Here is a 19,929-nt window from a genome sequence, read left to right on the forward strand (position 1 = left end):
CCTCCTCATCATAAACATCTCTTTGATGACTCACACCTGGTCCATCACAAGACGCTCACTTGACAGTCTGAGACCTGAAGCCCTTATATCAGTAGAACACTGATATAGTCATCCACTAAATCAGGGCTCTTCAACCAGTGGTATGGGTACCACCTGTGGTACATTGGCACCTGGCAGGTGGTACGCGAGCGTCCTAGAAAAGTAGCGGGGGAGGGGAATGAGCTGAACCGGTGCCAGCACCGCACAAGCCTGAGCGAGAGATGGCTGGAGCTGCAGGGCTGTCGGGGCTCAGCGGAAGCGCCAGGATCAGTACCGCTTTCCAGCTGATCGGCGCTTCGGGGCTGTCAGGGCTCAGTGGAAGCGCCAGGATCAGCGCCAGGCTCCATCTGGAGCTCGGTGCTGATCCTGCTGCTTCTGCTGAGCCCTGAAGAAGCACCAATCAGCTGGAATGTTGCAGCATCTCCAGGGTCTTATGATTTACATTCAGATGCTTGGCAACTGATTCATATTTATGACGGTCACAGTGTCCCAGGGTCATGTGAAGTTACCAAAACCTGCTGCAACCACCCAGCAGACGGGGGAAATAAAAACCAAACACCCCCCCCACCCCACTCCTGCTGCCAATCCTCCACAGAAATGCTCACAACAATGAAAACCTCGGACAGGAGGAAGAGCACCACCGGGCGGGCAGGCAGGTGTCTTGCTCAGCTGTGGCTTGGGGGGCACTTTTTTCAGTGCCATTGTAACTTCGAACAGTCACTAAGCAAACTGTTGTAAGTCGAGGACTACCTGTACTTTATCACTTTGTACCTTTTTTTTTTTTTTGTCATCAAGTTTTTGACACCTTGCTAGGCAACTGGTGGTACTCGGATATTGCCATATCCTAAAAGTGGTACAATGGGTGAAAAGGTTGAAAAGCCCTGGGTTAGTACATAGTAGACTAATACATTTTACTATATACATTTTCTATGTTATACTTTTTAGGACAAAAAGTCTGGTTCACTCTGATCTGAAGACTGATCTGGTCCAAGCAAATAATTTACTATCCAACCAGTAAAAATTTAGAAATGCTTCTTAATGAACAGTAATATTGATGTCAAATAAAACAAAATATATACATAATAAACCAAACAAATTAGCTTAGTTTACTATAAAACAGCAGGTTTAAAATTATATTCTTTGAACTATTTCTAACCATGTAATGATAATGTTAATGCTTTTTATAGCTTTAGGTTCATTTTCCACTGTGTTTGGAGAAGAATGGAAGGAGAAAACGGATAGAGATTTTGTTAAGGTAATTTTGATACATAACATTTTTCTGGAATATATGTACAAATCAAACTATTCAAAGATAGTTTGTTTACAGACTACTTGCAAAATCAAACCAGTGGAGGAGAAAGGAATATATAAACTTAAGATTTTGAAGTAGCATGATAAAAAATATTAAGAAGATGCAAAAGAAAAAAAGTGGTAACAAGTAGTCCTCAACTCACAACCCTATTGGTTTTGAGTTGAGGATAGTTGCAAGTTGTGAGAGTCATTAAGTGAGGTAATCACACAATCACCTCAGTTAATGACCCCCACCCCTGTAGTCATTAAGTGACTGCACGGGTTGTTAAGCAGAGCAGAGAGTGCCTCAGATGGGGGAGACCCTGGAAGGCCTAGTGCAGGCCCAGCCTACCTGCTCCAGGCCTCACATGGCTTCCCCCACCCATGAAGGCACCCATGCTTCACTTCCTGCTCCTCAGGATATCCTCCAGCCTTAGGCCTATTTCCTATACTACTTGGCCCAAACCGCTCTCCCTGTCCCCTGTTATCATTCACGCACTTAACTTTGGAAGATCTGTGGAGCTCAGGTGCTCTGGAGGAACAGGCCATTCTGCTTTCAGCATCCCTGGGTTGTGTGGCTCCATCCTAAAAGTAGGTGCCATTTTCAGAAAACGTTGCCTGCTTCTGGGATGGAGCCATGTGGTCTAGGGATGCAGTAGCCTGCCGTTTGTCCCTAATGAGAACTTTGGAGCTCCAGAGATCTTCCACAGCTAAATGCTTGATCAGTGAAAAACGGGAGAAGGGTGTGCAATCTAGGGGGTTGGGAAGTAGTCCCAAGGCCTGCAGGGACCCGGCAGGACAATGGGAGAAGATAGGCAGAGAGCGCCACAGTGTCCCTGCAGTTAGTCTTAATAACAAATGACCTCAGGGGTGTTGCAGTCACTGTAAGTTCAAAACTGGGTCAAAAATAGGTCTTGATGGATCTGTCATAACTTCAAATAGTCACTAAGTGGACAGTTGTAAGTCAAGGAATACCTGTACATTGAAACTTTATTGCAGACTAGCATTTACAGGGTGGGTTTATTTTATAAGAGTTTGGCATGGTGCATACAAAATGATAAAGTTTAGAAAAGCATATCTTCTATCAAACTTTAGCTGATTAGTCCTGGCCACTTATCTATGACCAGCTTTTTCTACAGTACTTATTGCTAGTGCTCATGATATCAGCTAACTATATACAGTCACAAACTATCCTGTTTGTGTGTAACTTAATTGAGTGAAAATGTGCATCATGGGGCAACCATTTTGAACCAAGCTACCTCAAATGGACTAACTTATAGAATATGTCCAAACTTCAGGGTCCATGACTTCTGTGGAACTGAAATTTGGAAAATTGCATAAAACATTTTATTTATTTTCCACAGCTGCCCATTTCAGATTCATAGTCATAATAATAAAAATAATAAAAACAATTACAATATAATATGGAAATAAATATATATTACAGCCAAGAAAAATGATCAATATAGATATCAATATAGCCAGGCATCAGGATCCTTCACATAATTGGGGTCCCAGGCCTGGGCATATAATCAGGTCTTGAAGGCCATACAAAAAGTCAATAAGATCAGGGTCATCCTAATCTCTGAAGGGAGAATGTTCCAGATGGCAGGGACCATAGCAGGGAAGGCACATCTTATAGTCCCTGCCAGCTAGCAATCCTTGGCGGATGGGACCTCTACATGCTCAACCTGCTGGATGGGTAGAAACAGTCCCTCAGGTAATCAAGTCCCAGGCCATGAAGAGTAATCAAGTCCCAGGCCATGAAGGTAATCAAGTCCCAGGCCATGAAGAGCTTTAAAGATTTTGAATTGCACCTGGAAACACAATGACAACCAATGCCCCTCCCACAGTAGTGATGTTACAGGTATATAATATCTGACATACTACCTGTACAGTCACATTTTGCATTCCTTGAAGCTTCTGAATGTTTTTCAAGGGCAGTACTTTGCAGTAATCCAGAATGGAGGACATAGCAATTATCATAAAGCATTTTATGATATAATACAAAATATCATAAAACATTTCCATGGTCAACTGATGTTTGACTGTGCTGTATAGTTCAACATGGGTTACTTTCAAGACAGATACATCTTTGAATTTTCCTCTGAATTTTTAAGAATTTTTCCAGTACAAAGAGGTTCTGCCATTGTTAAAGGCATTGAGGAATCTGATAAAGAAATATCTCTAAAATGACCAAATAGGCCATGTACTGTGTAGGATGTACTATTTGTTTGTCAAATTTGCACCTGCATTCTCCCAGCAAAAGTCATCCTGCAGCAGTGCCTAATTTTATTTATTTTATTTTATTTTATTTTATTAGACTGCCCATCTCAGCAAGAGGTGACTCTGGGCAGCTTATAAACATTAAAAGCCAGTAAACATTAAAATAATAAATAATAAGATGGACAAAAATGCCAAATCCAGTCTGAACATTTGGCTGATTGCAACACACAATAATAATTTACAGTTAAAAGATGGAGAGGGAGGGAGCAAGATGCACATGTGGAGAGATGGAATTTTATGTTTTGGATGTTTGAATATGATAGTTCCCAAAACTGGTGCTGGCCAAAGTTCACAATTGTCTGACATTCAGGGCTTTTATTTTAAAAATATTACCACTGTTCACCAAAACCATAGCATAACTGGGATAAAAAAATGACAGAATCTGATAGAAGCAAAGCAGAGATGTACAAAGGCTGTTACCAGGATATTGTGAGCAATTAGGGCAAAACCCACAAAAATACTGGAAGAGAGAATGCTGGTTAGGTTCATTTGCAACAGCAGCATGGTAAAAAAACAGACAAGCTTGGCGTGATGTTCTGCACTGCTTAATAGGGCATATTTCAATACTTCATGGAAGAAAAGAAAAATAAGGCCTGTGCCCTTAGGGGCAACTCATTGTGCACCCATGTAATCCTATCAAAAATAAAATACAAATGTGGATCAAGATGGACTGGATAGCAAAAATGGAATCTGTTCATATCCTCAAAAGACTTGATATATTGAATCTTCGTGCATTCTAGCATGTAATAAAATAGAACTAACTGATAATTATATCAGAAAGGTTAAATGTTTTTATATTTGATTGGCCATATGGAAATAAACCAAATTATAATATGTTTAGCTTACAACATCAGTTGAACTAATTGTGCTTTAGGAAACTAATTGTACCATTAGTTACAATAATGCTGTTCTATAGTTTCAGTATGCTTTTAAGACTGGATGAATTCCAAACTCTAACTGTTTTCTATAAAGCAGTTGAAACATTAAATTACTTTAAAATCCCATTTGTTGGCATTTCTAAAAATATTTATATGCTGAAAATTCTAATTTTTTTTGATGTTTTATTATTTCTTTAATGTTACATGTATAGTGCATCTTACAAACTTAATCAGATTTATGATTAAGGAATATATGATTATTTCTACAATTACATTTATGACAGGAAATAAGATTGTGTTTTCATATGACTAATTGTAATTGGTGGTACAGTATAGTATTTAAACTTGTTTTTGGTTGTTTTTATTCATTCACATTCAGGGAGAATAAACGTAATTTCCTTGTACGTGCGTGCGCACACACTGGTGATAAATACTGATTTTACTTAAAATTTCAAAAAGAGAGACTAAGGTTAAATATGAAGATCTCACAATTGATATCTATTGAACTAATCTTATTTAAATTTTGAATTAAAGGATGTAAATCAGACTAAAATTATACTTCAGCATTATAATTTTATATATGTATATATGTGTGAATATATGTATATGTGCATGTATATGTATACAGAGTCAAAGTCTACCATTGAAAACCTGTGGTGCTTATATATTAAATAAAGATCCATTAGAGAGAAGTTTTGGAAATACAGGTAATAACCATTCATTCAGAGACCATTTGAAGCTATGATGACATTTAACAAGGACACTTAAGGCCAGTCCTCAAAGTTACAGTGGTCACAATGTTGCCAAGTCATATGACCACAGTTCAGGCATTTGGCAACTAGCTCACAGTCACGATGATTGCAGCATCCTGGATTCACATGATTGCCAGTTGTAACTTTCAACAAACAAAAATCAGTAGGAACTGACTGGAGATTACAAATGATGATCAAGTGACATGGTGCCTAATAGCCATATAGAATTCACCTAATGACTGCAATTGGATCTGCCTTTGTAAGTTCTGGTCATGTGACACCACATTTTATGATTTTGTCACTTAGCAAAGGACCATCATTAACTGAGATCTACCCCTATACAATTCTAATATTTCTTTTTTCCTAGAAAGCTTCCTAGTAAATAAATAATGTGTGCAATACATTATTTTCCTCCCTTATTACACACTAGCTGCTTTAGGAACAGTTTTTAAGTTTCACACTAAAAATATATTTTTTTTTGCCTTAGTTTTGGAAGGATATTGTTGACGATAATGAAGTACGTGACCTTATTTCTGACAGAAACAAATCTCAAGGTGAGTTGCAGTGGATAAATAATAGAATATTGTTGGTATATCTTGAACTGAACCATTGAAATAATTATCTTATTTTTATAGATACTGTATCAGAAGACTGGATATGGGAGTCTTTATTTCATCCACCACGCAAGTTGGGCATTAATGATATTGAAGGACAGCGAGTTCTCCAGATTGCAGTGATTTTAAGAAATCTCTCCTTTGAGGAGGGAAATGTAAAATTATTGGCAGCTAATCGTACTTGTCTTCGTTTTTTGTTGCTCTCTGCTCATAGTCATTTTATTTCTTTAAGACAATTGGGGCTTGACACTTTAGGAAATATTGCTGCCGAGGTAAGAAATTTAAAAAGTGATACATATAATTTAAATAGCTTAAAGTATGAAGTAGGAGTGAATATCTATTTTACCTTATGGAGTGTTATATAAAGGGAAACACATTGGTATTGGTGATTTCTCAGACATTTTATTTATCATCAAAGATCATTAAATAAAGTTGTTTAGATCCAAACCTAACCTGAAGTAACAGAATACTAATAAGTCATGGCTTAAATCTGAATCCTATTGTTTTTTCCTATGAAGCTTTGCATTTCGTATTACATACAAGTGTACTTTCTTTGGATTTTGTTGAACACCTCTTAAAGGACAGATGGCTTTTAAGCTTTTTTTTGTTAACAGTATTATTTTTGCTTCCTGGAGAGGAATTAGAAGAATGAGATTTCTTCTAACACAGAGGTCCCCAACCTATGGGCCGCGGCCCACTAGCGGACTGTGGCCTACTGGCCACTGGGCCACGGGACAGGCTGGCCAGTGTGTGCATGTGTGTGTGCCCTTACCTCCACTCGCACTAGCACCCGTGGACCTATTTGCACATGTGTGCAGGGCTAGCGGTGGCTAGCGCCTGCGCAAATAGAGCTGCTAGCGCATGTGGGAGTTTCATAGCCCATTTGCTCATGCGGCAAGTGCTAGCAGTGGCGGCTACTGCTTGCGTGCATGAGCAAACGGGACTGCTAGCCCCGTGCGGTGCACATGGCCCTGTTCACACACAGTTCCGTTCACGCGTGCACACACACACACATTTCCCAGCTGCTCCCTTTCCCTCTGGGAAGTCAGAGGTGAAGCTGGCAAAAAATCATAAATAGCAGTCACAGGAGAGCCTTGCTTAATAACCTGAGTGATCCTCACTTATTGATAGCAATTGGCACTGCCAAAATTGCCATCTCTAAGTGGTGTAGTCACATGACATTGTGTTTTATAACGATAGCCCTTAGCGATAGCAATTCTGGTCCCAATTGCCTTTATCAGCCAAGGACTATCTATAATGCAAATTAAGTAAGTCTCAGAATGATATTATCCAATAATGTGAAATATTTGGAGTAAAAATGTGGAAATTGACTGAGAAAGGTAGGGCCTTACTAGTTTCTTTGGATGGTGGTTTTTGAAACCCTACAGTACCATTCTGAACTACTGGTAGGGTTAGATGTTGGAGGCACTGTATTACAGTGGTTTTAGTCCTTCATGCCATGCTACATTCAGATGATAAGTGTTTAATATTTTAACATTGCCCTGTGGAGTCCCACAACATAGTCCTTTACTATGCATATTAAACAGATTGTTGTCTAACTCTGGAATAATATTTTATTACCATGGTTGCCACTAATAATGGGGTGGGGGTAAGTATGGGACAAGTGAAAATTAAATTAAAATATTGGATCTGTTATTGAACAGAAATTGAAACTTTGCGATTAGGATGCTGCTGCTGTTTATGATGATCCAATTTCATATTTTGTTAATTTTCATTTTAGTGTTAACTAGCTACTTAAGTGCAAAGTGCATAGAAATATAGGATTATATTGAAATAGTAAAGTCACAGATAGAATATAACATTTTCAATATGTTTTAAGTATTACTTTAATTTGGAAGATTTCCATAATGATATTAATTTTATAAGATGAATCATTCCATCATTAATATTTGCTTTCTGTCTTTTCAGCTTCTCTTGGACCCTGTTGATTTTAAAACAACTCATCTAATGTTTCATACTGTTACTAAGTGCTTAATGTCAAGGGACAGATTCTTAAAAATGCGAGGTAAGTATGTGATTACAGTATCTTGTGTAAAGTATCATTTTTATAAAAGTCAGAGGAAGAACCGTCTACTTGGACTGAGTCTAACCTTCTACTCAGTGCAAAAATCTAAACTATTCTTTGTAGATAATTATTGTGAAGTAACTTACCACCTCTCTAGATAACTGGTTCCACTGTCATACTTCTTTTTTTCTTCTAATACTAAACTGGCATCTGTGTTTTTGTAACTTGAAACTATTATTCTGTATCCTATACTCTGGAAACAGAGAACAAATTATGCTCCTTTGTGACATCTATACGACACTGGTTTTTGTTTGTTTGTTTCAGGCATGGAAATCTTGGGTAATCTTTGTAAAGCTGAAGACAATGGGGTCTTAATTTGTGAATATGTAGATCAAGAATCTTACAAAGAAATCATCTGTCATCTCACATTACCTGATGTTTTACTTGTTATATCTGCTCTGGAAGTGCTCTATATGCTCACTGAAATGGGTGAAGTGGCCTGTAGCAAAATAGCTAACGTTGATAAAAGTATAGGTGAGCTAGCAGACTGTTGTTTTTAACAAAACACTTGTATTACCAGGGCCCTCAGTAATACTTTGATAGATGCTTTTTCTGTAAAGTGATACATGGCTTGTCCTTTGTCTTAATTCCTCTTTTCTGTGCTATGGGTAATCATGGCAAGGATCATAAAGCAGTTGGCAAACTGAAAGTGCTACATAAATGTCTTGCAAAAGAAGCCTTAAGTTATTCTTCCAATAAAATTATGTGGATACTATATTTAATTTGCATAGTTCTTATCTCAGTTAAACCTTTATAGTATTATGATGAAGTGCAAAGGAAAACAGAACCAATAGATGTGTCATAGGTAAGCAATAGACTAACACAATTAATAAACCATTTTTGCTTATAGAAAAATCTGTTTCAATTTTTAAATAAAAAGTAAGCAGAAGTAGATATTGGAGATTTCAGTCATGAATTCTGCTTATAATGCCAAAACAAATAGAAATGTCTAGAAAAGTGATAAAGCTCTACTTTAGCTGAATTCAGTTTAATTGAATACAATAACTTTCTGAAAGTAATTCTTTTTGTGGAACAAAATATATTAATTTATGCTAACTTACAGATACATTAGTATGCCTGGTTTCAATGGACATCCAGATGTTTGGAGGTGATGCACTCAGTGCAGTAAAACTTGTTGAACATCAAAGTACCAACCACCAAGTACTCTCTGAAATTAGGCCACAAGCAGTGGAACAAGTTTCATCACAAGGACATGCCCCTGCTACTCCAGGTTAGTATTACCCTATTGAAGTTCAGTTTAGTGATTAAGGCACCAGTCTAGAAAGCAGGAGATCATAAGTTCTAGTCCTTTCTAGGCATGAAATCTGGCTAAGTGCTCTTTCCTTTTTAACATCTACATGAAGCTGCTGGGTGAGATCATCCGTCACCATGAGGATGGGTTGAGGTATCTATAGTATGCTGATGATAACCCAACTTTATAACTGGTCACCCAAGTGATGCTGTTGTTGCCCTCTCGCTGTGCCTAGAGGCTGTGGGCACCTCGATGTCAGACAACAGGCTTCAACTGAACCTTGCCAAGACCAAATGGCTTTGAGTGCACAGAGCCCCAAGATCCAGGACTTTGACATTTTTAGTTCTGGATGGAGTGGCACTACCCCAGAGGGATCCAATCTGCAACTTGCGGGTTCTCCTGGACTCACAACTTCTGCTCAAAGAGCTAGGGGAATCTTTGCACAACTTCAGTTTGTGCACCACTTGCTGCCTGTCCTGGATCAGGAGTCCCTGCACTCAGTCATTCAAATCCTAGTCATGCCACAATTGGACTATTACAACACGTTCTACATGGGGCTACCCTTGAAGAGCATTCAGAAGCTACAGTTAAAACTGCAGAATTTGATAGCTAGATTTTTATAAATTAATGCTGTAAATAAAAATAAAAATAAAAAATATAACTCAGAACTGAGGGCAGTCTGGCTGTGACATCCGTCAACCCATTGATCACCAAAGTTGATTTGGCTGACCTGGCTGGCTAGATGGGTGTCGCCTTCCTCTCTTAGCACTCCATTTGCATCCGTCCTGAAGCTGTGGTAGATAGACCCCAGAAAGAAGGGTATATGATAGCTTCCCCTTATTAGGACCTCCAAACTTAGCTTAGATTTTGGGCAGTGTTCAGGTAGCAAAATGCAGCAAAATTACTAGATGACCAAAAGATCTTCATTCATGCATTCCATCCCCAAATTTGGAGCAATTGCAATCTGCATATTGATCTCTCTGCATGGATAACATTCTTAATTTAAAATGGAAACTGAACATTTTCTATAGTGTTTTTAAGTTTTTTAAAGAAAGAGTAATGGTAAGCAATCCAAAGATTATGTAATTTTTATATAAAATTGATAATTATTATTTCTTTTCATAGCACCAAGAGCACCACAACATGTTGCTCCACCACCAGGAATAATAGAAATTGACAGTGAAAAATTTGCATGCCAGTGGTGAGTATTTAATTCTGTTGATATGTCCCATGAAATAGCTAGCTTTTGTATTCATTTCAAAGCTTCATAATAATTATTGAAAATATAAACCAACAATAATGTATTCTGTTTTGAAGAAATTTTGTCAATTAATTTGAATGCTTTATTCAAGGAAAAATTTCCCTGTCAGAATTTCTTAAGTTATTTCATTGTACAGTATACACACGAATATAATGAACAGAAGTTCAGCATATTTAAATTCCATGTGTGCTTTTAATATTTTGAAATGAAACTAAGTTCTATTGCATTTGTTTTGTTTGAGATTTGGGGGGGTGTTATCTCATTGACTGCTGTAGGAATAGAATGCTATACTAGATTGGGCTTTTGGTCTGTTCCCACAAAGTTCTTCCTAGGTTTTGGAAAAAAAAAACCACTACATGATATTTATATATTAAATCCTCCATACTTAAGTACTTGCCATGTTTTCCCGAAGGTAAGGCCTACCCCAAAAATAAGCCCTAGCTTGATTTTGGAGGTGGGCCTAATATAAGCCCCACCCAAAAATAAGCCCTAGTTTTGGGGCGAGGTACACACTTAAAAATCAAGCTAGGGTAGGGGTGTGGATCTGCCCCATGCGCCCAACACCCACTTACCTTGCAGCCAGGCCTCTCCTCGCCAGCTCACTTCTTCTGGGGCATCTTCTGCAGCCAGGCCTGCATTTCTCAGTCACGAACCGAGCTATGGATTGAATCCATAGCTCGGTAGTTGGCCGCATAGATCTTTCAGAAAGGCCTGTGGCTGAGAAATGCAGGGCAGAATGCAGCTGCAGAATGCAGCTGCTCCTTCTGCCCCAGAAGAAGTGGACCTGCTGGGCAGGGCTGTCGATGGCTGGAGATGAGTAATACATCCCCTGAAAATAAAACCTGGTGCCTCTTTTAGAGGCAAAAAAAAAAAAAAGACCCAGTTTTATTTTCTCCAAAGATTTGGGTATTATCAAGTTTATAAAATGTAGCACATTTTTTAACAAAAGTTTTGCTTAATTCTTGCAGCAGAGTCAACTATAAGTTTCCTTAGCAGTATGGTTTAATAATTTTTATACTTTTTTTGCCTCCAAATCATACTTGACTTCTGGCAAGTGGCAACTCATTTTACCTAGAAGGGGATAACTGGCTCAAGGTCACCAAGCTGGCTTTCATGACTAAAACGAAATTCCAGCTCAGTTTTTCCTACTCCTAGTCCAGTATCTTAATCATTGGATCGAACTGCACACATATATGCGCTTATAAGTTTCCAAGTTAAAATACTCATGCCACCCTTAAAATAACCCCAAATAAAAGTGCTTGAACATTCTTGTTCCTTCCTTTGACATCACAACATATGTCCATTGAACTCCAGTCAAAGTAGAGAGAACAATAGGAAGTCAGAACAAGAAAAGACTTTTTAACCATGTCTTAGAGGATGTATTTTTAATCCTTTATCAAGATGAATATATGTTATTACAGAAGCTTACTTTTTCTAAGACCAGTATAGTATGACTGTGACCTATATTCATGATTATAAATACAATTATGTGTTATAATTTGAATATAAACTGAATTGCTGTACATAACCTATTCTTGGCCATATATTTCATGGATGCCTTACATTTTTAACATTTGATGTACATTGGCCATTTAAGAGAAAACACATTTAAAGCAACTTCAGAATACAAGGCAATATGAATAAAATGTCCAACCCATATCTCATGTATTACGAATCTTTTGTAATATATACAATTCCACTGTTAGTAAGGTAGGAAGAAAAAACTTTAAGAGCTGGAAAGCATTGGCCATGGTGCTTCCAAGCTACTGTTGGCATCAGGTTGAGAAAAATTATTCTAGAATCAGGAGAAAGTAATCTTTATTAAGTTTTACTCATCCAGATTTCCCCCCCTCTATTTTCTCTCCCCAGGTTAAATGCCCATTTTGAGGTTAACTCAGATTGCTCAGTCTCCCGAGCTGAAATGTACTCTGAATATCTCTCTACATGCAGTAAATTAGCTCGAGGTGGAATTTTAACTTCAACTGGATTTTATAAATGTCTTCGGTAAGAGGAACTCATTCCTAGAATAAAACACTACTTTGGATTTTTTTTATCTATAGTTGATATAGATTGCTAAATTTGAGAAAAAATATATTTCCATTATTGTTTACTTTAAATATAGGTGGTCCTCAACTTAGAACCATTCATTTAGTGGCCATTTGAAGTTACAATGGCAATGAAAAAATGACTTATGACCATTTTTCACACTTACGACCGTTGCAGCATCCCCCATGGTCACGTGATCAAAATTTGGATACCTGGCAATTGACATGTATTTATGATGGTTGCATTGTCCCACAGTTATGTGATTGCCTTGTGTGACCTTCTGATAAGCAAAGTCAATGGGAATGTCAGATTCATTTAACAATTGTGTTACTAACTTAACAGCTACAGTGATTCACTTAACAACTATGACAAGAAAGGTCATAAAATGGGGAAAATTTCACTTAACAACTATCTTACTTAACAACAGAAATATTGGGCTCAATTGTAGTCATAAGTCAAGGACTACCTATAATCACTGTTAAAAGCATTGATTGTTTGAAAAAAGAAATAGAGGTTATACAAATTCAGTATAGTTTGCTCATTTAATTTTCTTTCTTTTGAAAATTAACCCTTTTAACTTTCAACCAAAAATCAAATATTACTTCCTTTGAACCTATTGCTCTGTAATAATCCTATCTGCTGACAGAAAATCTAGGATAGATGATAGCAGTTCAAAGTACTTTTCCTTCCTCCTTACAATTTTTTTCTCCTTTATATGGCAATCATTGCTTTTTAGTTCGGCTCCAAACCATATGCACTACATTTCTCCTTAATTATTGCTCAGGACAGACTCCATTTTTAAAGCATATTGTCTAAAAAAAACCCCTACATTCTCATTCTAAATATTATTTCCTTCTTTTTGATAGAACTGTATTTCCAAATCATTCAGTGAAGAAAGTTGAGGATGCAAATAACAATGGGCAGGCTCATATTCACGTAGTAGGAGTAAAAAGGAGGGCTTTACCACTCCCTGTTCAGATGTACTATCAGCAACAATCTTCTTCAACTCCTATTCTTCGGGTTGATTCTGTTCCTGAAGTAACTCCATCTGCTTCACCAGCAGGTATTAGTATATTTTGAATTTCATGTATTGTCCATTGAACAGTTTTTATTTATAAGAGCATAAATATTTTTGGTCACTTGAGAAAACAATTATGTTTGGAAGAGTTAGTGGTAAAAGGAAGCCAGGTCGTCAAAGAATATAGTGGCTGGACACCTTCAAAGCTGACACCAGCCAGAGCATAGAAAAACTCAAAGAAGTAAATAGTACAAGATCAGAAGATGTGGAGAGACCTGGCCTATAGACTTGCCAAGAGTCAGACGTGACTGAATAGATAACATCATCATCATCACATCATCAAATATTTTTGGAAGTATGGTAGGAATACGTTACAATAAATAAAGTGTGCCTATAGTCCATTAAACATGACAAAAAAGCAAAAGGGAATAAAAAGGGAAAAAGAATGCAGAAGATGGTATCAGTTGGTGGAAAGTTATATTATACTATAATATAATGGATAATTATATTATTTTTCTTGCAGTGAGGTCTTTCTGGGAGATGGGGGTACATCCTCTAATTAATTTTTGCTCTGCTGGCCAAAGAAAAAAAACCCAGCATAGTTTCTTAATTAAATTATATAATAATTTCTAACAGCAGGTCGTATGGACTAGATCAGACATGTCAAACACAAGGCCCGGGGGCCGGATGCGGCCTGCAAAGTGGTTTCATGTGGCCCGCGAAGCCATCCTGGAAACAGTGAGGGAATGGCCCCTGCTGCCTGGGCCCTGGCCAGCCGGGAGCCATTGTACAATTTTGTGGTAGCCATCTATGCTGAAATGCATTCAATCTTAGCTCCACAAGGCCGTCTGGAAACAGCGAGGAACCAGCCCCTGTCGCGTCGGCCCCACCCCCTTGGGGAGGTGTCATCCTTTGTGAGGAATGAAGAAATACACCATCACCTGGAAGTGGCCAGAAAATGGTCCTCGCCTACTTCACATATCTGGCTTGATGGGCTCTGGGGGAGGGGTTTCAGCAGGCAGCGGGGCGCTCTCCTCACAGCGCCGAGAGACTGAGCCGGGCAGCGCAAATCCAAAAAGAAACGCGAGGCCACCCAACTCCCAGCCTGCCTGGTTTCAGCAGGCAGCGGGGCGCTCTTCTCACAGCGCCAAGAGCTGAGCCAGGTGGTGTGAATCTGATGAGAAGTGCAATGCTGCCTAGCCCCCAGCCTGCCCAGTTTCAGCAGGCAGCAAGGTGCAAAGCTGGCGAGCTTCGCACCGCCCGGCTCAACCTGTCGGCACTGTGAGGAGAGCGCCCCGCTGCCTGCCAAAACCAGGCAGGCTGGGCGCTGGGCGGCATCACGCTTCTTTTTGGATTTGCACCATCCTGTTCAGCCTCTTGGCGCTATGAGGAAAGCACCCCGCTGCCTGCCGAAACCGGGCAGGCTGAGGGCTGGGCGGCATTGCGCAGGTAACGTTGACTCTCACGCTGCTCATGGCATCCCCTCCCCCAGAGCCCACCAAGCCAGATATGTGAAGTAGGTGAAGGCCATGTGCTGGTCACTTCCAGGCGATGGTGCATTTCTTCATTCCACACAAAGGGTGACACCTCCCCAGCTGCGTTTCTTGCTGGGCATTTGACCTCTGCTGTCCAGGGCTCCCGGCAGCCCGCACCACCTTCCAGCCCCCCCCCCGCATGGCCTGAGAGGAACAGTGAGGCTCCTCCAGTGGACCATGCCTTGGCACTTGCCCTGGTCCCACCCCCTTCTGCCAGAGACCCTCAGATCTGTCCCACTCCTGCCCAGGCACCCTTGACACGAATGATGTAGAGCTGGCCACGCCCACCCAGTAGGCCACACCCACTTCATCCACACCCACCCAGTAGGCCGCACCCAACCTGGCCACACCCACCTGGCTCCCCCAAGGGCAACCGCAATGCTGATGCGGCCCTCAGTGAAATTGAGTTTGATACCCCTGGACTAGATAGTTAAGATAAATGTTTAATTACATTTGAACAATTTTATTTCACTTAATTTCTAAATAGTTGGTCATTAGTTTCAAAATTATAGTGTATTGAGAAAGTTAGAGCCTAAAGTTACAATGATCTAATGGTGTCCAGTTTAGCTGCTTAAATTGGGTTGCCATTTAATAAGAAATATTTCAATGAATTAGGAAGGAAAGGTAAAAACTGTTGTCACAGTTTCAGGATACAATAGAAAATATTTGCCCCATTACCACTGTGAGATACATAGAATTCATGCTGAATGCCATGAATTCTATGTATCTCACACTGGTAATGGGGCAAATATTCAATAAAGAAATTATTCAAAGCTTAATTTAGAAACATTAATTCCTACTGATTTCAGCATTACCGCTTCAGATTTGTTTCCCTTTATCAACAGGACTCCCACATGGATCATCAAGTATAGGAAACCATTTTCAGAGGAATCCTATTAATAATCAATCTTCAACTATAGCTGCAACACAGATGTCTTTTCCAATTCAAGGTGCATCTACAGTGGTACAGACTGTTTCCAGAATACCACAAAACCCTTTAGTTCATAGTCACCATCAACAGAATGCTCCTGTGGCTGTCATACAGAATAAAGCTCCAATTTCTTGTGATGTAGTGAAGGCCACGGTAATACAGAACACAATTCCACAGTGTGCAGTTCCTGTTACTATTGCTGTAGGAGGTGGAGCACAATCTTCAAATCAGAATCCTAGTACTGCAGGACCACAACCCTCTGTTACAGTTGTCAGCTCCCAGACTTTACTTCATCAACCTGTAATTCAGCAGTCACCTGTACATGCAATGGTACCAGGACAAATATCCTCAGGCACTCCTGTTACAGTAATTCAACAAGCTGTACCTCAAGGTCATATATTTGGCAGAGTACAGAACATACCAGCATGCACTTCAGCAGTTTCCCAGGCTCAGCAGCTCATAACCACATCATCACAGCCAGTACAAACATCAACTCAGCAATCCACAGGTGGTAATCAGCAGCAAGATGCTGTTATTATAGCACCTCAGCAGTATGTCACAACGTCAGCATCCAATATAGTTTCTGCTACTACAGTTCAGAATTTCCAAGTTGCAACTGGGCAGGTGGTTACAATTGCTGGTGTCCAGAATTCACCAACATCAAGAGTAGGGTTTCAGAATATTGCCCCAAAGCCTTCTCAGCAAGTTCCAGCAGCAGTGGCACAGCAACCAATGCAGCAATCTCAGCAGAAACCACCACCACCTCAGCAAAGTGTAGTGATTGTAAGCCAACCAACTCAACAAGGTCCAACGTATGCACCAGCCATTCACCAAATTGTTCTTACTAATCCAGCTTCAATCCCAGCTGGCCAAACTGTTCAGTTGGGTGCACAGCCAAACTTAACTCCAACTTCCTCATCATCACCTGGACCAATTTCAAACAACCAAGTCCCCACAGTAATATCATCTCCATCTCTCACCCCTCAGTCACAAGGACCCCCTCCTACTGTCAGTCAGATGCTTTCTGTGAAGCGTCAACAACAGCAGCAGCAGCATTCACCAGCATCATCCCAGACACAGCTGCAAGTCCAGCAGCAGCAAGTCCAGATGCAAGTTCAGCCACAACAAAATAGTCCTGGAGTGGGTCAGCCACCTTCTAATGAATCCAGTCTGATAAAACAGCTCTTGCTTCCTAAACGAGGCCCTTCTACTCCTGGTGGCAAACTTATTCTCCCAGCACCACAAATTCCTCCTTCAAACAGTGCAAGAGCTCCCAGCCCTCAAGTGGTTTATCAGATGACTAATAACCAAGCAACGAGTTTTGGAGTTCAAGGGCAGTCTTCTGCTCAACCATTACTAGTTGGACAGCAAAACGTTCAGTTGGTCCAGAGTGCGATCCAATCCCAAGGAACAGTACAAACTGTTCCTATTTCCAATTTACAAATATTGCCAGGCCAGTTGATTTCAAACAGCCCAGCAACTATTTTTCAAGGAACTTCCGGCAATCAGGTTACTATAACAGTTGTGCCAAATACTAGTTTTGCTACAGCAAATCCAAGTCAGGGAAGTGCAACTCAAATAATTGCTCCAGCTGGAATAACGATGAGTGGGACACAAGCAACAGTTGGGCTTCAGGTGCAAGCGCTTCCACCTAACCAGGCACCTCTAGCTGGACAATCATGTTCTGCTACTACTACTTCATTCAAAGGAGATAAAATAATTTGCCAAAAGGAAGAAGAAGCAAAGGAAGCAACCGGTTTACATATTCATGAGCGCAAAATTGAAGTAATGGAAAACCCTTCTTGCAGAAGAGGAGCTGCAAACACCAGCAATGGCGATGCAAAAGAAAATGAAACACAGGTGGGAAGTCTTCTAAATGGAAGAAAGCATGACTCCAGTCTACCTCCAGCTAACTCAGGGAAAACTCAAAATGAGGCCAATCAGTTCTCACAAGTCAGTAATGGATCGTCATTAGTCATGAATGAAAATGGAGCTCTTGGGAAGCAGAACTTTGAACAACCAGACACACAGGAACTTAAAAGTGATTTGAGGAAGCCCCTCCTTAATGGAATCTGTGACTTTGAAAAGGGCGATGGTTCCCATTTAAGCAAAAACATTCCAAATCACAAAACTTCCAACCATGTAGGAAATGGTGAAATTTCTCCACTAGAACAAGAGAATTTGGATGCCACACAACTAGATACTGCCAAAGGTGATCAAGGGGAAAGATTTTCCAATGGACCTGTTTTAGCTTTGGGGACTATGCCTATTGTAAGCAGTACACAAGAGGCTTCAAAACTCTTAACCCAGCATCCTACTAGTACCAACCCTGATGTACCTAATGGACCCCTAGTTTCAAGTTCGAATTCAGATGTGCCTCACCAACGCCCAAGTGTAGTTGTCTCACCACAGTCAACAGCCTCTGTTATACAGGGGCATCAAATCATAGCAGTTCCACACTCAGGATTTCGTGGATCCCCAGCTACTCTGTCATCTGAAGTACGGTCAACTAATGGCACAGCAGAATGCAAAACTGTAAAGAGGCCAGCAGAGGATAATGACAGGGAAACTGTTCCAGGAATCCCCAATAAAGTAGGAGTTAGAATTGTTACAATTAGTGACCCTAACAAAGCTGGCTGTAGTGCAACTATGGTAGCTGTGCCTGCTGGAGCAGATCCAAGTACTGTAGCAAAAGTAGCAATAGAAAGTGCTGTTCAGCAAAAGCAGCAGCAGCAGCAGCAGCAGCAGCAACAACAGCAACAGCATGCAGCACCATACATACAAAACACGGTCACACAGGTAGGTCCTTGGCAGTCTTCATTTTCTAGCTATTAAATTTAATTTTATACATGCGTATGTATGTGGGGATATAAAGGTTTAGTGCTTATAATTTGTTCAACAGCCTTAAAATGAGAACTATTTTGTAAATCCTACCAGTCTGTTATCACTCATCATTTTCTGGACAATGGTTTGTATTTATAGAAATAAATAAGTTGGGATATAATTTGATTACGCATAGAAGAATTGTTTTTACTTTTATTTCTTCACTGTCTTATTTCAAAAGCTGAGATGCTTTCCTACATTTTACAGTTTTAAATATTTGTGTTCCTGAGTTCCTGTTCCTTTTGGATTTCAAGCTGTCTTTTGCATCTTAATGCATTCATTTGCAATGGCTGTCTTTTGTATACATCATGTATACTTTACATATGCTTCATGCAGTATTATATGTAAAAACATATCAAAAAACCTGTAACCAGCTGTTGAATTTTGAATTTCTGCAGAGATTGTTTCAGTCTTGCAAGTTTATTTCAGTAGACAAAACATTTAAGTTTTTAATTAATAAGATGTATTCTTTTTCATCACTAGATCTGTTCATTAGTTTTGAAAGTATATTCTTATTATTTTTTCTTGTTAACAATGTTACTTCATACATGTGACAAAAGATGTTAATACTGCATCAACAATGTGAAGACACTCAGACCATTTAATAACATTGCTGACTCCTTTTTGACTTTTTTTTAGATACATGTTCTAATTATCTAAATTTGTCTAATTATTCTAGATACATTTGTGATTTTTAAAATTGGGATAAACTTAAAGCATTTTTCCTTGCTTCACAACAGAGGGAATCATATATTTTTAAATTAACTATTTGTGTTTATTCTGAAAGTTAGGCTTACAAAAAGTATAAACTTCAATCACTTTAAATTTTCACAAAAGAAAAAAAGTTGCACAAAGGAACAGACCATTGTTCTTTATTCTCAAGAACCTAAAGCCTGCCTAAATCAATGCCCAAGAAAAATATAACTAAGTATCAGTCAGAACAAGTAGTCCATTTTCATATACACTTTGGACATATTACAATAGTATAATTTCTTTGTTTCTTTATAAACTGTTATATATGTTCTCAGTCTGGCTGTGCATGATTCATTCAATCTGAA

The 19,929-nt window shown here is 39.4% G+C and overlaps 1 protein-coding gene across 1 annotated transcript in view; it reads left to right on the forward strand.

Moving 5' to 3' along the window:
* Window positions 1-19,929, forward strand: part of ARID2 (AT-rich interaction domain 2) — a 152,343-nt gene that overhangs the window by 83,748 nt on the left and 48,666 nt on the right. The window contains exons 6-15 of the mRNA XM_015816902.1: window positions 1,227-1,294; window positions 5,733-5,799; window positions 5,881-6,131; window positions 7,789-7,885; window positions 8,210-8,419; window positions 9,009-9,176; window positions 10,323-10,398; window positions 12,328-12,462; window positions 13,371-13,567; window positions 15,903-18,787. Coding sequence (XP_015672388.1) covers window positions 1,227-1,294; window positions 5,733-5,799; window positions 5,881-6,131; window positions 7,789-7,885; window positions 8,210-8,419; window positions 9,009-9,176; window positions 10,323-10,398; window positions 12,328-12,462; window positions 13,371-13,567; window positions 15,903-18,787 — 4,154 coding nt within the window. The remainder of the gene's footprint in view (window positions 1-1,226; window positions 1,295-5,732; window positions 5,800-5,880; window positions 6,132-7,788; window positions 7,886-8,209; window positions 8,420-9,008; window positions 9,177-10,322; window positions 10,399-12,327; window positions 12,463-13,370; window positions 13,568-15,902; window positions 18,788-19,929) is intronic.

This window comes from Protobothrops mucrosquamatus, unplaced genomic scaffold (assembly GCF_001527695.2).
Source record: "Protobothrops mucrosquamatus isolate PMUCROS unplaced genomic scaffold, P.Mucros_1.0 scaffold526, whole genome shotgun sequence".
Lineage (NCBI taxonomy): Eukaryota > Metazoa > Chordata > Lepidosauria > Squamata > Viperidae > Protobothrops > Protobothrops mucrosquamatus.